The sequence below is a fragment of the Pinus tabuliformis genome, chromosome 5_1 (genome assembly GCF_031772625.1).
Source record: "Pinus tabuliformis cultivar Carrire ecotype Pingquan chromosome 5_1, CPIR1, whole genome shotgun sequence".
NCBI lineage: Eukaryota > Viridiplantae > Streptophyta > Pinopsida > Pinales > Pinaceae > Pinus > Pinus tabuliformis.
The window spans coordinates 206,970,414-206,985,606 of record NC_142305.1 but is presented as its reverse complement, the minus strand read 5'-3'; the positions used below and the strand labels follow the sequence as shown (position 1 = coordinate 206,985,606).

General features: G+C 36.5%; 1 protein-coding gene and 1 pseudogene across 1 annotated transcript; both read right to left on the bottom strand.

Moving 5' to 3' along the window:
- Positions 1-12,641: 12,641 nt before the first annotated feature.
- On the bottom strand, positions 12,642-13,067 carry LOC149164110 (histone H2B.4-like). The gene has a single exon (XM_089430862.1). It carries the CDS (start codon positions 13,065-13,067, stop codon positions 12,642-12,644), a length of 426 nt encoding a protein of 141 aa, XP_089286988.1.
- A 120-nt stretch (positions 13,068-13,187) lies between these two features.
- Positions 13,188-13,980, bottom strand: LOC149164109 (nicotinamide/nicotinic acid mononucleotide adenylyltransferase pseudogene; annotated as a pseudogene).
- Between the last annotated feature and the right edge of the window lie 1,213 nt (positions 13,981-15,193).

The window sequence follows — 15,193 nt, the reverse complement described above, 5'->3', positions numbered from 1 at the left end:
ACGAGGATGTGGAGACTAGTGGAAAGACTTTTTTAGTCTTGGGAAACATGGAGTATGGAAGCAGATGATAGCCTCATGGAGAGGGTATGTGACATTTTGCCCCATTTTCATTTTTTTTATCATTCATTTTTCGCACCAATTCTAATAGTTAGTTTTAATTATTTATCTTTGTGTCATTTATATCATTAACATTCCATGTTTCCCTAGCAAGGTAACATCTTTTCTTTCTTTAGATGAGCATGTTGTAGGATTAGGATGTTCCCAATGAGTTTTGAACATTTTTCCAATATGCCTTGTCGATTTTGGATTGTCATTGCAGGTTATCACTTTAATTGTTATCCGGTTTGGCATTTGATTGACAATGAAATTCCATACTTTTATAAATTATTTGTATGTTAATTTTTAAAAGTATTTAAGAAAATTTTCTTCAGTAGCCACACTTCAAACAATGGATTTCACACTACTATTTTTAAGGTTTAGGCTATGTATTTGGTTAAAGTTTCTGAAGATTTATATCATATCTCAATTTTTAGGTTTGGGTTATTTATTTGGTCAAATTTCCCAACATTTATATCATATCTCAACCTTTTGAAATTCATGCATTCATGCCATTCGAATGTAACATGTCACGACAAGGATGATCCCTATTAAGCTCACCAACTCTATTACTATGCTTCATTAATCATAATTCAAATGGACTCTGAATTTGGTTCTTTTCCTTGACTAAAAAATATTAAGCAAAATCCTCTCATTCAAACTCAACCCCAAGTCATACTCAAAATTTTGACACATGAATAACATTGGATCGACAGCAAGTTTGACACCCAAGTCCTTGCAAGTCAGACAAGACTGTCCATTTCAAAATAAAATTAATCATATCCTTAAATTGTTAGCCCTTGGACTGCTTCATTAAAGAAAATATCATTCTATGATCTTGAGAACTGGTCTATCAATACATGGATGGGGAGAAATATGAGTTAAGGAGTAGAGAAATAATTTTTCCTTGACATTTCCTAGCATATTTTGAACTTTCGGGGGCACATCACGTGACACTAAAATCACGACACCAATTTTTTTTGGTAAGGTTCCACTGCAAGAGGCATCCAGTGATTCACGTTCCTCAATCTGTGACTGTAAATATGATTCTTCCTGAACTTTTTCCCTAGATGATGATAATGATATATAGTGCTTGTCATCATAAAGAATGGATTTTCTTTCTTCACCTGTGCTCCACCTTCGCCCTCCAAATTATTAATAAGCATTAGTTTCTCTTGCATGCTTCCATCCGATTGCAAAGTTATACACATACTTGAAATCCTCATCTCGATCTTCATTCTTATGCTTCTCTTCTTCTTCTTCTAAGCTAAGTAATCGGAAAAAAATTACCTCCTTCCCACCACAAATAGATACACCATTTTTAATACATTGTATTTTAAGCTCCATAAGAGGAATACTAAACAATTCTCGAGTTGTTTCTCCCTCTCCAATCACCTTAGCAACATCTTGATTTGGACCAAATCCATCTGTTATGTTTGTATGTGTTGACACCTAATCAGAGGGATTAGGTGTACAATTGTAATTAATGTAAATAAATAATAGAGAAGATAGAGAGTCATCGGGATATGAACTGAACAGTCACTCCCTCTTGTATATAATAATGAACAACCTGAATGAATAATATGAGTTCTGATTTGGGGAGTTACCTCCTGGTCTAACATGGTATAAGAGCAGGAGCCATTTTTTTGGCTTCCCTTTTAATTTGTAACTCCTATTCTGTTTTTCCTCTGTTTTACATCTTTTGTAGGCTGAAATTTCTATCAAAACCTTGCAAAATCTCATTCATTATTGTTGTGTCAAATGGTGCATTGAAGCCGAAGGTGTTGTAGTAACTCTGATTTCCTCCCTTAGACCGGATCTCAAATACTATAAACCCACATATATAAATATTGTCTGGTATGCTTTTAATTTCATATCGCAAGTATCCTTGCCTTGATCATACCGCTGCATGTTTGCGATGTGATCATGCCCTTCATTAAACTCGCTCGAACATAGTTCTCGAGGTTTCAATTTATCTCGCATGTTCTCCACTGTTGACCTCAACCTCCAGATTTGACAGCTGACATTGATTTCAGGGGGGACCACTTGCACAGTGGTTACCCACCCGAAAAGTTCCTTTTAATCTCCACTGTTGATCATCACCTCCAATTTTGATGGTTTATAGCAATTTCGGGTGAATTAGTTACATGCGATTTACCTGCTCAATATGAGTGGTTCTTCTCTCTCCCCTAGTCGCTATGTGTCAGTCGGTTAGTGGAATCGGGCGCTCCCCTCTCAATACTGCTTACCATTTTTTATCTACCCAAAATCTTGCTTGTAACCCAAAATCCGCCTTTAGCGATGGTTATCACCCTGACTTGGCTTTCTTGTGATAACCATTGATCGCTTACCATTGACGACCCTCCTCCGTTCATCTCCTCTACTCATCTCCGACATTTATCTTTGCCATACAAAGCAACAAAAGAACTTCAACTACAGTTAGAATTCGATATTCGGGTGAACGTTGAATGTTTTTAAGTTGAACGTTTTCGGTATAACAATCATTTTACGAGTAAAATTTTGCAGCAACAATATTTTTCTCCACTGTACACAGATTTTACAATGCATTCAATTATATCTATTGTGGGAATAGTTCTCAATAGAAAGGAGAATTATCCTGAATGGTAATAGAAAATCCAACACACTCTCATTTTTAATGAGCTATGGAAAGGACTGTGTGTTGGAGAAGGAGATTAAGCGACAGTCCAGCCTACCTCAGACAAGGAACTCACAATTTGGGAAAATAAGAACATGAAATCCTATGCATTGATAGAAACATCAATAAGCAAAGAGGTGAGTTGACATATTTCTCCATTTTCATATTCCTCACACTCTGCACTTGAAGTTGTTCAAATCATGATTAAACTCTTCACCCTTGAATTACAAAATAATGATCCTCTTGCTTTTGCATCCGAAGTAAAATCTATAATGACGTGATATCAAAGTCACTAAGGTTTAATTGGATATCCATATGATCGATTTTCTCAAGGCACCTTATCCTACTTACTCCAATTACCTTGAGTCATTGCGAGCAAATGGAAATCTCAAAGATATTACCTTTGACTCTCTTGTGAAAAAATTTGTTGAAAGAGAGAAATATTTTCGAAACAAGATAGCCCCTGAATCTTCTGAAGAGGTTGTGTGCCTTGCTCATAAAGAAGAGAATCTTTCCTAAGATTCTTCCAGAGGAAGAGGTGGTAGAAGAGGAAGAGGAAGATATTTTAGAGGGAAGAGGGGTAGACACTCTCAAGGAGAAAATTCAGATTTGCACTGCATATGATACAAAAGAAATGGATCACAAGATGCCTCCACATGAAAGTTACATTGGGACAAAATTTAGTAGCAAAGAAACCAACCCAGAGGTAAAACTAACGACACAGACAAAGGTAAAGCACCTTGAATCCACTCATTATGTTGTGGCACAATGTAATATTGGAGTAAATGAAGACTTATTTAATGCTTCACTTGCTTCCTCAAAAAATGATTGGTTGCTTGATTCAGGAGCAACTTGCCACATGACTCATAGAAAATATTTTTTTGAAGAATTTACTAACAATGTTGATGGAGCAGTATACTTTGCAGACCAATCAAAACTCAAGCCATCAGGGCTTGGCACAATCAGGCTTAAATTGATTAGTCTTCCAAACTTTCTTTTGCATCATGTTGTATATCTCCCATAGTTGAGGAGAAAATTGTTTTCCTTGGTCCACATCTACTAGCAAGGTCACTCCATTCATATTTTTGATGGCAAGCTTGAGGTGAGAAAAACATCCGACCACTCACTTGTCATGATGGGGATAGAAAAAGAAAGGCTTCTCAAGCTGCAGGGTACCTCTTCTCATGCACACCATTTCCAATACAATTCTCATTATAAAGAAGGTAAATTTCCATCAAGTTTATTATGGCATGCTAGATTTGGAAACTTGAACTATGACAACCTCTGCTTATTGAAGAAAAATGGTGTTACTAGTTTGCCTACAATTCCTAGGAAACTTAAGCAATGTGGTGCTTGCATTCTAGGAAAGCATAACAAAATGTGCTTTCATGATTCACACTCTAAAGCACATAGAAAACTTGAACTCATTCATTCAGATTTATGTGGTCCAATGCCTGTCTCTTCTACAAATGGAATAAATATATGATGACATTTTTTTATGACTACACCAGAATGTGTTGGGTTTATTTATTGAAGAACAAATATGATGATTTTCAAACATTCAAGAACTTTCATACATGGATTGAAAATGATGGAAAATCTCATATTGGCTCTATTCACATTGATAATCGAAAAGAATACACTTCAAATGAATTTGAGAACTATCTTCGCCAACATTGGATCAAACATCAAACATTTGTGCCTTATAATCCCCAACAAAACGATGTAGCTAAAAGAATGAATAATACAATCTTAAATATGGTACACTCCATGTTGTTTTTCAAAAATGTAAAAATAATGTTTTGGGCTAATGTAGTTCTATGTGTTGTATATATAAACAATAGATGTCCATCTAATGCTATCGGAAACAAGACTCCTTACGAAATATGGTATGGGAACATTCCTTCGGTAAAGCATCTTAGGGTCTTTGGTTCCACCTATTATGCCTTGATACCAAAGGTACATAGAAACAAACTCGGTGCAAGAAGTCTTAACTGTATCTTCCTGGGATATTCAAACACCTCCAAAGCATGTCATCTCTATGATAAAGTCAACAAAAAGTTTGTTGTATCTAGAGATGTAATATTTCTTGAATCATCCAAAACTAAAAATTTTGTTGAAAGGAAACTTAATCAATTGGATAGATTCATAAACGCAAAATCAATTCAAGAATTTGACAATTAGATTTGACATCTGGAAGGGGGGATTCCTATACTAGATCTACCTGTGGAATCTTCTTTTGAAGCACTCTCTCCCCTAATGAAACTCCAACAATGAATTGGGAGGCTCAATCTTGATTCAGTCCCAACTCAATCAACGGAGTAGCCTAGACCATTTGAGAAAGGTCCCCCAAAGTGGATGACAAAGGCACTTGAAATTATTCATCCTGATGAGGTTGGAAAGATAGGAAGTAGAAATTCAAACTGGCAAAATGGAGGTAATGTAGATGACTCTGATTCACCTATTGATATGGATCTTTCTTATGATTGTGATTTCAATATTTCTACAGATTTTGAACCAACTTCCTTCAAAGAATATGCTTCTCATGATGGATGGAGAGAAATAATGCAAAGGGAGTATGAATCCCTATAAAGAATGGCACTTGGAAGCTGGTTGATCCTCCATTGGGAACTAAAGAAATTGGTTGCAAGTGGGTCTACAAGAACAAGTATAAAGCTGATGGCTCACTTGACAAGCACAAAGCCAGGCTTGTCGCAAGAGGTTTTGCACAGAAGTAAGGGGTTGATTATGAGGAAAATTTTGCCCCCATAACAAAATGGGCCACCATCCAGAAACTCTTTGCCCTAGTAGCTCAGAATGGTTGGAAAGTTCATCAAATGGATTTAAAAGCTACTTTCTTGAAAGGATATCTAAAACAAAATGTTTTAATGTCCCAGCCTAAAGGATTTGTTGTGAAAGGACATGAACATAAAGTATGCAAACTCATGAAATCCTTGTATGGCCTCAACAAGCACCACAAGCCTGGTATGAAAAACTAACTGAGCATCTTCTAAAACTCAATTTCAAACATTATGATCTTGATGATGCAACTTTGTTTGTCAAGAAAGTTGGAAAAACAATTTTATATCTTGTGGTATATGTAGGTGATCTTTTGATGACAGGGAAAAATGAAAGCTACATTGCATCCATAAAGAAGGAATTAAAAAAATGTTTGAAATGACTGATTTGGGCTATGTTCATTACTATCTTGGAATTGAAGTAACTCAATATCTGAATTCCATATTCCTTTCTCAAAAGAAGTACATTAGAGATCTATTGAACAGGTTTGGCATGACTGAATGCAACCTCTAACTAATCCAATGGAACAAAACTTAAAGCTCACATCCATTGATGGAAAAGAATTTGAGGATGCAACAAAGTATATACAACTTGTACCAAGTCTCAACTGCCTAACTACTACCAGACCAGACATTTTGTTTGTTGTTGGAATCCCCTCCCAATTTATGCAAAATCCTTGTGAGGGACATTGGTCTACTACAAAAAGAGTTCTAAAGTACTTGAAGGGAACTCAAGACTTTGGAATCAAGTATACACAGGTGGGCGACTTCATCTTGATTGGATAATTTGATTTAGAATTTGATGGAGATAAAGAAACTGGGGTATCTACTTCATGTTATGCTATGAGTCTTGGATCGAGAGCTGTCTCCTAGAGGTCATGCAAACAATCAGTTCCAGTAGATTCCACAACAGAGGCATAATATGTGGCAGTAGGTGAGAAACAAAATAAATTGTGTGGCTTAAGAAAATTCTTGAAGATTTGCAGGTAAAACAAGTACAATTGACTCCACTCATGATTGACAATACGTCTGCAATAAATTTTGCCAAGAACCCAAAGTTCCATGATCGAACAAAGCACATCAATACTAAACATCATCTGATTTGACATCATGTTGAGGCCAAAACAATCCATCTCCGCCATTGTTCCACTAATGAGCAAATTTCAGACATCTTCACCAAAGAACATGGAAGAGAAAAGCTTGAAAGATTCAGAATGATGCTTGGACTCCCCAACATCGCTTCAGATTAAGGGGGAGAATGTTGACACCTAATCAGAGGGATTGGGTGTACAATTTTAATTAATGTAAATAAATGATAAAGATAGAGAGTCATTGGGAGATGAACTGAATAGTCACTCCCTCTAGTATATAATAATGAACAACTTGAATGAATAATATGAGTTCTGATTTGGGGAGTTACCTCCTGGTCTGACAGTAAGATTGGATTCAGAACTATCAAGGTCCTTCAATGGTTGGGAATCTCCACATATTGAATGAAAGGGAGGGACATCTAAATTTCCAAACTGAAGAAAGGTAGCTCTCCATCCATTCACATAAGAATATGAAAGGAGAAACAAGTTTGACCAAACTTGGAGAACTTTCATCACTCTCTCCTGCAAGGACACCATAATATAAATGTCAAAAATCACAAAAAGATCCACACAGTCATTACATTAATTATGATATTTTTTTTTTAATAGTAAAAATTACGAGTCACCCTACTAATTGATGACCAATAAGGGGCTTGATCTTAGTACATTTTCATCATTACTATCCTCAACATGTTCTAATATTTAGAATGAGATTTTGTGAATTGGCAGGCATGATTTTCCACATTTACGTTTTTATATCCAACACAATTGGAATCCTATTCCATTTGGCCTCTTCTACTTTTGTAGGCTACATGTTTTAAAGAGGGTACAAAACAATAATGATATGTTATTTTTCCATAACTTCTTCTCATTTTTTGGATGAATTTTGTCGAAATTTTATTCATGCCAATTATGTGGTAGGAAATAATGTTCCATTATTCTTTTTTATCATCTCTTGTTTATGAGTTAGCATGCTTCTATTGTACTAGTTCATTATGACTATGTCATGTAAAGATCAAGTTGGGTGGGTTTTACATTTGATTTCCACTATAGTCAACAACCAAATATATAAGTTTTCTGTTAGGTTGAATGATGGGACAACACAATTTGATTTCGACAAGTGCTCTCTTTTTCATATACAATCACAAGTGCAAAAATACAAACTCACTTTTCTTTTTACCTTGATAAGCAAATGATGACAACTTTGTATTTTGTATTAACAAGGATACCTATGTATTGGAGCTATACCTTGAGCCCTTAAATTCATCCTTTCCTTACCCAACATGGTCATCTACTATTGGTAACAGAGTTCAATTTTTGAACCAACATTTGTCTTCAATACTATTTTATGATAAAGAAAGAACACAACCATTGTTGGATTTCCTTCAAGCACATAAATACCAAAGTCATGTCATTTTTCTTTCCCTGGTTAATATATTTCATTATTTTGTTTGATAGTTAATTCATTATTATTCTATGCCAATAAATCTCTATCAAATGGTAGAGAAGGATGACCTCATTGTTTTAGAGATATATAATATGAATTAATTAAAAATTCACACGATTATTTCGATTCTCATCTTTCTATTTCACTTCTTTAGAGAAAAATATATATTCAAATAGCAACTCAACTCAAACCAAACTAAAATAGAGAATCCTAGTTATGAAGATGTTTCTTCCTCCATACCTTATAATGGCATTGTTTTTTTGAATTATACTTGAAGTTCACTGATAATAACATGGATTTATATATTTATTTTAGCACCAAATTGAAATCATGGTAAAAATATGAATATCCCATTAAATATGACCTAAAGATGATTCAAAGAATATCACCTTTAGTCTGAGCACGTGGTAGAGTAATTTATTAGGTGTGAAGTTTTATTAGAGGCATTGTTTGTTTATTATTTTGGTTAGAAAATGGTTTTCTCTTTCTTTTATGTGACTTTCAATTTATCATATATAACATGTTGAGAAATGGAAAAGAATAATTGTGACATTTATCTTGCAGAAATTGATGTTGAATGAAAGGATAACGAGTTTAACCAAGCTACAATTTTCCTTGGTAAAGGCAGAGGGACATCTTAAAAAGCTACCTAAGAATACAAGATATACATAGTTTGAACATAAGTAATGTATGGATTTTTCGTTTGCAGATATGTTCTTTTTTTATCCAAGATATCAAAGCAAGACAAATATTGATATTGTAGAAATTGTTAGAGGACCTCATTGAGGTCAATTTTTCTGATGTTCTACTTTATTGATGCATTCTCATGACGAGAAGGCTTTATATACGAATTAATATGTTACCAAAACAATTATAATCAAAGTTTATACATATAAAAGATAAAAACAAATGTCAATTCCTTCATTTGATTGTTACTTGACTTTGGTGTGGGCAGGTTACATGAAATGTGATTGGAAAAAGGATGGCAAGACAATATAGAGATCATCTCTTGGATATGATTCATTTGTTGTTGGAAATCTGTAGTGCCCACTCTAGTTTCCTAACCATGATACGACATTATCTTAGACACTCTATTCTTCGAGGACCTCAGATTGAGGATCTGGACCCATGACACTATTATTAGCGATTGAGATATTCATGGTTGTGATGTTTATGAATGCTTTCCATTGATATTATGGTAGCATGAATGGTTATGTATCTTATCTATCAGTATTATGATCATTGCAATATTAATAGTTAAGTTGGTCTCTATTTGAAATTATGATGAGGGTAGTAAAGAATATGTATGCGCTCTACTAAAAGCATAATGAGGAAAATTTTATGGATAGGTATATTTCTACGATGTTACGATGTTCATAGCTTAATGAATATGTATGTCTCCATTGATGATTATTGATGATAGCCATGAGGGATGTGTCCCCTATGTTACCTACTTCCTTTAGTTCAGACTTACAATGGACAATGATGTGAATGACCAGGAATTGTTAATGATGCTATTATGATAATTGACTAACATTGAGAAGTCGTGTTACTGATGATTGTTGAGTATGGTAGGGAACCATCAGAGGCACTCGCATATGACGAGTTGATGACACCTAGTTTGACGAAAATTCATATTATTTTATCTTTGAAAGTCTAAGTCGATCTTAGAATCTGCCATATATGGTTAACTATATTTTGATGATATATTAATGGTTGGAGGCACAGATTAGTTGCTTGACCGAATGACTCACATATGGGTGATGGGGTTGTACAAGTGGATGGAACTACATGGGAGGGGTGGGACAGAGTCCCTGATCCCACCCACTAGCACTCCCACCGTGACTTGGGCTGGAAGGGTTGAAGCACCTTCGCCTTGAAGATCACGATGCCATGAGGGCAGGTTCCAAAGTTGGGTCGCTCATGAGGACTTTACCGGGGGGCGCGCATCAAGGTGGATTCCTTGATCCCCGACACCATTAGTCTCACTATAGCAGGCAACATAAGAGATGATAGTGGCCTATGACGTTGCACTATATTTTCCCTTCGTAATCACTGGATGCTTGAAGGGCAAGTGGTGTGGCACCCTTGGAACTTCAGGGGAATTTCTTGAAGGGCACGACCAACTTGGCACCCTTGGCATCACAAATAAACTATTAGGTGTGGCACCCTTGGAACTTCTAGGGAAGTTCTTTAAGGGCACAACCATACTGGCACCCTTGACATCACAAATAAACTATTAGGTGTGGCACCCTTGTAACTTCTAGGGAAGTTCTTGAAGGGCACAACCAAACTGGCACCCTTGACGTCACAAATAAGCTATTAGGTGTGGCACCCTTGGAACTTCTAGGGAAGTTCTTGAAGGGCACAACCAAACTTGGCATCCTTGGAGTCATTAAAAATAAATAATAATAAATAAATATAAGCAAGGAATGAAAACTAGGTAAATTTACATCAAGGGTAGATGATGATTAGAAACCAATGTAATTAAATCAAAAATAAAACTTGGAATAAGGAGGATCATAGGAAGAATTAAAATAGAGTACCTTAAAAACTCTACCCTTCCCATTTTGGAAAATACTAGGAAGATTATGTGGTTTAATTAGGAAAGAGGGGAAAGACAAACATAATGGTAAGGATAAAGATTAATCCTAAACTAATTTAAACCTAATTAAGAAAAGGGGAAGGTGAATTAAAATGAGAATAATAAATTAAATTTAGAGAAATGTAAAGAAGCTCCATGTGTCAACAACCAACATAAGAATATCCATCTAGGAGATAACCTGAGTTAAATTAGGGAGTAGATTGGGGATAAAATCTTGACTCATTAATTGACTTCAAGTAATGAACACAAATTAAGGAATAAAAGGAGGGAATAAAGAGACAACTAGGAGAAGAAATAGGAATCTTGCTGAGGTGAGGAAAATATTAGTTTTAAATAAAAATTTAAGTAAATAATTTTGGGAGACCCTTGATGTGAGAATGACACATGGGTGGGTGAATAATCAAGCTATTGAATTTAAAAAAAATAATAATTAATTATGCATGACATGACAAGTGTCACCTATGAGGACTCCTATAAAAGAAGGGGCAAGCCATGGAAGAAGGGACTTTTGGGGGAACCGTATTGTTGGATGGATGAGATGTTGTGAGAGCAGTGATTACGAAGCTATAGTGAGTTTGGTGAGGTAGAGGATTTAGAGAGGGGACTCTTGAGCCAAGGTGTGCTCTCCTCTACTAGCTAGTGCTTGTCTCCATTGTACAACCCCATTGCAGCTCGGGGGTCCGCGGGGAAGAAGAGTACCCAAGGAGTAGGCTGGGAGGTTAACCGGTGAGTCTTCGCATTCGGATCAAGTGCGTCATCATTCACTCGCGGAGGTGACCAGCTACAAGGGAATACCAGCAACAACAGAGCAAGCGGAGTCTCGCCTTCTGGTGAACGGTACACATGTATTTCATTACTATTGATCTTAGTTAAACATATGTAAATGTTATGATATGTTTTCCTGAAATGAGTGTCAGGAATGTGTGTGCTAAATAAATTTGGAATGTCAATGCGTTTCTTTTCTGGTTGTATTTGCTGTTAACTCTAAAAAAAAAATAAAAAAAAATAGTCTGAATCGTTAGGTCCTTACACTTGGTATCAGAGGCCAAGTTGAACCCTTGAGGCCTATGGGCCCATGCATGCATAACTAGTTTTGTTTGCTATGTGGGTATTTCTCTAAAATCAAATTACTCAAGTTTAAAAAAAAAAAAAAAAAAAAATTGCAATTTAGGAACATTTTAAGAGCTCTATATTGTATTATGATCCAAATTCATGGACAGAAATGGAGTGGATTTATGTCACAGATCAGAAATAGAGACATCAAGCATTATCCATAGCAGTTCAAAAATGAAACACCAGCCCAGTTTAGTTGACACATCTTACAATATGCTAGGATGTGCACTGATTTCAACAATAGACATATGTGACTGGACCCTGGTTTACTTAAAAGCCTCTTCAAAAAATAAATAAATAAAAAATTGTTAATTTTACCCAGCTAATTACACAAAATTGTTCCTATTGATATGCGACTCGACTCTGCTTCTACATTGTTTGAAATGGTCTGGCATTCTCTCATATTTTTGATCTGGGCATGAATAAGTCAAATGTAGTTTGTCGCGAGTTAAACGGATGAATCTCCGTCACAGTCTACGTGTCGATTTCTTCTGCAACAATCGCAGAGATTCATATATAGATTATTGTATCGTGAATGGTAAAGAAGTTTCCACGGACTAAGGCTATTCTTGATCACTTAGAATTGAAAGCTGGGGCGTGTTTAGTCCGGGATCATGCCAACCAGGGTCATGCCAACCTGTGAACGTTATTAGAATCTCAACTTGCCGAATCTTAACTTGTTAATAACATAGGTTCCATTCCCGATCAAAAAAAAATATAACGGCGAACCAAATGTCTCCATCAAACTCTGAGAGTCAATATCTTGTTTGAAATTCGATACAATAGGTGGCGTCAAAAGACACCAATAAATTCAATTCACAGAAAAATACCAAATTTAAGCGCTGGTAAACTTGGTAACAACCTTTGTACCCTCTGAAAGAGCGTGCTTCGCGAGCTCCACTGGAAGAGCAAGCCTTACGGCGGTCTGAATCTCTCGAGAGGTAATAGTAGGCTTCTTGTTGTAGCGGGCGAGCTTCGATGCCTCGCTCGCCAATTTCTCAAAAATATCATTAATGAAGGAGTTCATGATTCCCATGGCCTTGCTGGAAATTCCAATATCAGGATGAACCTGCTTCAAGACCTTAAAGATATAGATCTTGTAGGTCTCAATGTTCTTCTTATGCCTCTTCTTTCCCTTCTTGTCTCCGCTTTCCTTAGGCAGCTTTTTCTCTGCCTTTGGAGCGGGTTTCTTTTCTTCTGCTGGAGATTTCTCTGCAACAGGATTCTTCTCAGCTGGTTTCTTATCTGCCTTGGGAGCCATTGTTAGAGTTCGAATCTAACAAGACCAAAGCTTGAAGCTTTAAGTTCTTTGCAAAACTCTAGAAAAATGAAGGTACTGCTTCCCACTATTTAGCATGCATGCTCCACGCTTTTTCGAGTTTCAACAAACAGCTTTTCGGTTGGATACAGAGCAACAGTTTCCCACAATATAATATCTGGATTTAACTGTATCAGGATCACAATAAAGGAAGGCTTTATAAGGCCATAAATGATCATGGACACTGTTCTTTTGTTCAAGCTTCACTGCAGAATTACTTGAAAACCACATTTGAGAAATATCACTCTCAAAGATGAGCTTTGCAATGTCCTTTCCTCCTCTAGAAATGCAAACAATACCATGATCTCGACAAATAGCCCTCACCTGCTAAGGGATCCAAACTCCTGGATTCACATAAGATTCAAGTAGATCTGCCCCACAAGGTAGCATGACTCTTAAAGACTCTGTATTCATAAGCCCACTAGCACGCAAGGAAGACTCCACTCTCCTAAGAACTACCAAAGTCCGTTGGTAGCTGCTTTGCTTTGCCTCCCATGGGTCCACCATTATAAATGATGAATCTTCAGATGCAAGCTGACATAAATTAATTCTATGCTCCGCAGATGCCAGGCCCTTTTTGCCATATGCATCATTGACAGGGGATATGTAACCCCCAAGAACCACATATCCATCTGATAGCAATTGATCCCTAGCCAGTTCAAACATGCGCAAGTGCATATAAGTTGGTGGATTGAAACTGCCTGGTAATAGAAGAACCACTTGCATTCGTTTTTGTTCCAAAGGATCTGTTGTGCATTTTGTATTCAGCTGACGAGAAAGTTTTTCCAATGGCAGAGGAACATCCATAGAACCTGAAGTTGCTGCAGCAGTCCCACAACAGTCAGAATTGTCAGATGTTGATTTGAGAAACTTCCACTTCCTCTGACTTGAAGACAAAAAAACTTGCCTACTGGGCCACATACCTAAATGAAAAATCTGTTTGAATTAGGAAGAGGACGTCAATTGAAAGCGAATAATGTAAAAAATGTCAATGCATCTAATAAACATGACAAGATTCAGTTTAATAATACTGTTGGATATTTACATTGTGGAAACGTGGTTGCCGAACAAGCATGTAGTTATGTTTGAATGTTGGTGCTTCTAGCTTAAATTCAAAATTAACAGTACAAGGTCTAAGTAATCAAATAATCGTGTAGTTACGTTCGAGTCTTGAGTTTTCAAACTGAAATTCAGAACCAATTGTGCAAGGTCAAAGTAGTCAAATTCTAAGGCTATCCGCAGGTCAAACTCAAAATCGAGTAAGTTATTTGCAGGCAATTCAATTGAGGTAGGTCATCCAGATACATTTCCATGAACGGGTGGGTGCCCAAGTTCGACCCCTGAGGCTTTTCCCTGCTCAAATTCAGATAAATTGCACACGGTCAAAGAAGACAATGGCTATCCATAGGCAATTCAATTGATATAGTTCAGATACATTTCCTGGATCAGTAGATTTTTTTTTTTCTTTTTTTTAACACATCGTTGCACAGCCGATGAAAATTTCTCACAAACCATATCTTTGAAGTTTGAAGTTACTCTTCAGCTGCATTCCTTTGCTGTTGCGAATGTTGGCAGTAGGTCTCCCACCACAGGGGAGCATGCTATAGACAGTTTAAGGGAAACAAAGGTAATTTTTTCACATCATTATATTCTTTGGCTGAAATAAACCTCAAGCTGCCTTTAACCAATTATTCAGTTTTTCTTCCTATACTTTCCCCTCAAAGTGCTGAATTTTGAGCTTTGCCCCACTATAAACAGACTTAGCCACACTTGTTTGGAAGGAGTCTTTCAAACCAAGTCACATGCCCCTACTGTAGGGCTTGAGACTTGCTTCCATCCAAGTGAGTTTTACTTCTGGAGATACATTTTCTTCCTTAATTGGAGGCATCTTCTTAACTCTTTTGTTCCAGTATTTTTGCGGCTAGAAGGACAAGAAGAAATACAATGTATTCACTAAAGAGTGACCGAGACAAAATCATTTCAGATTAGAGCCTTGCACTCTGGCACCACCAGCAATATCCACCTGCTCTGCTTAGGCCTGTGTCCTCCTGACTACAACCATTTCCTCC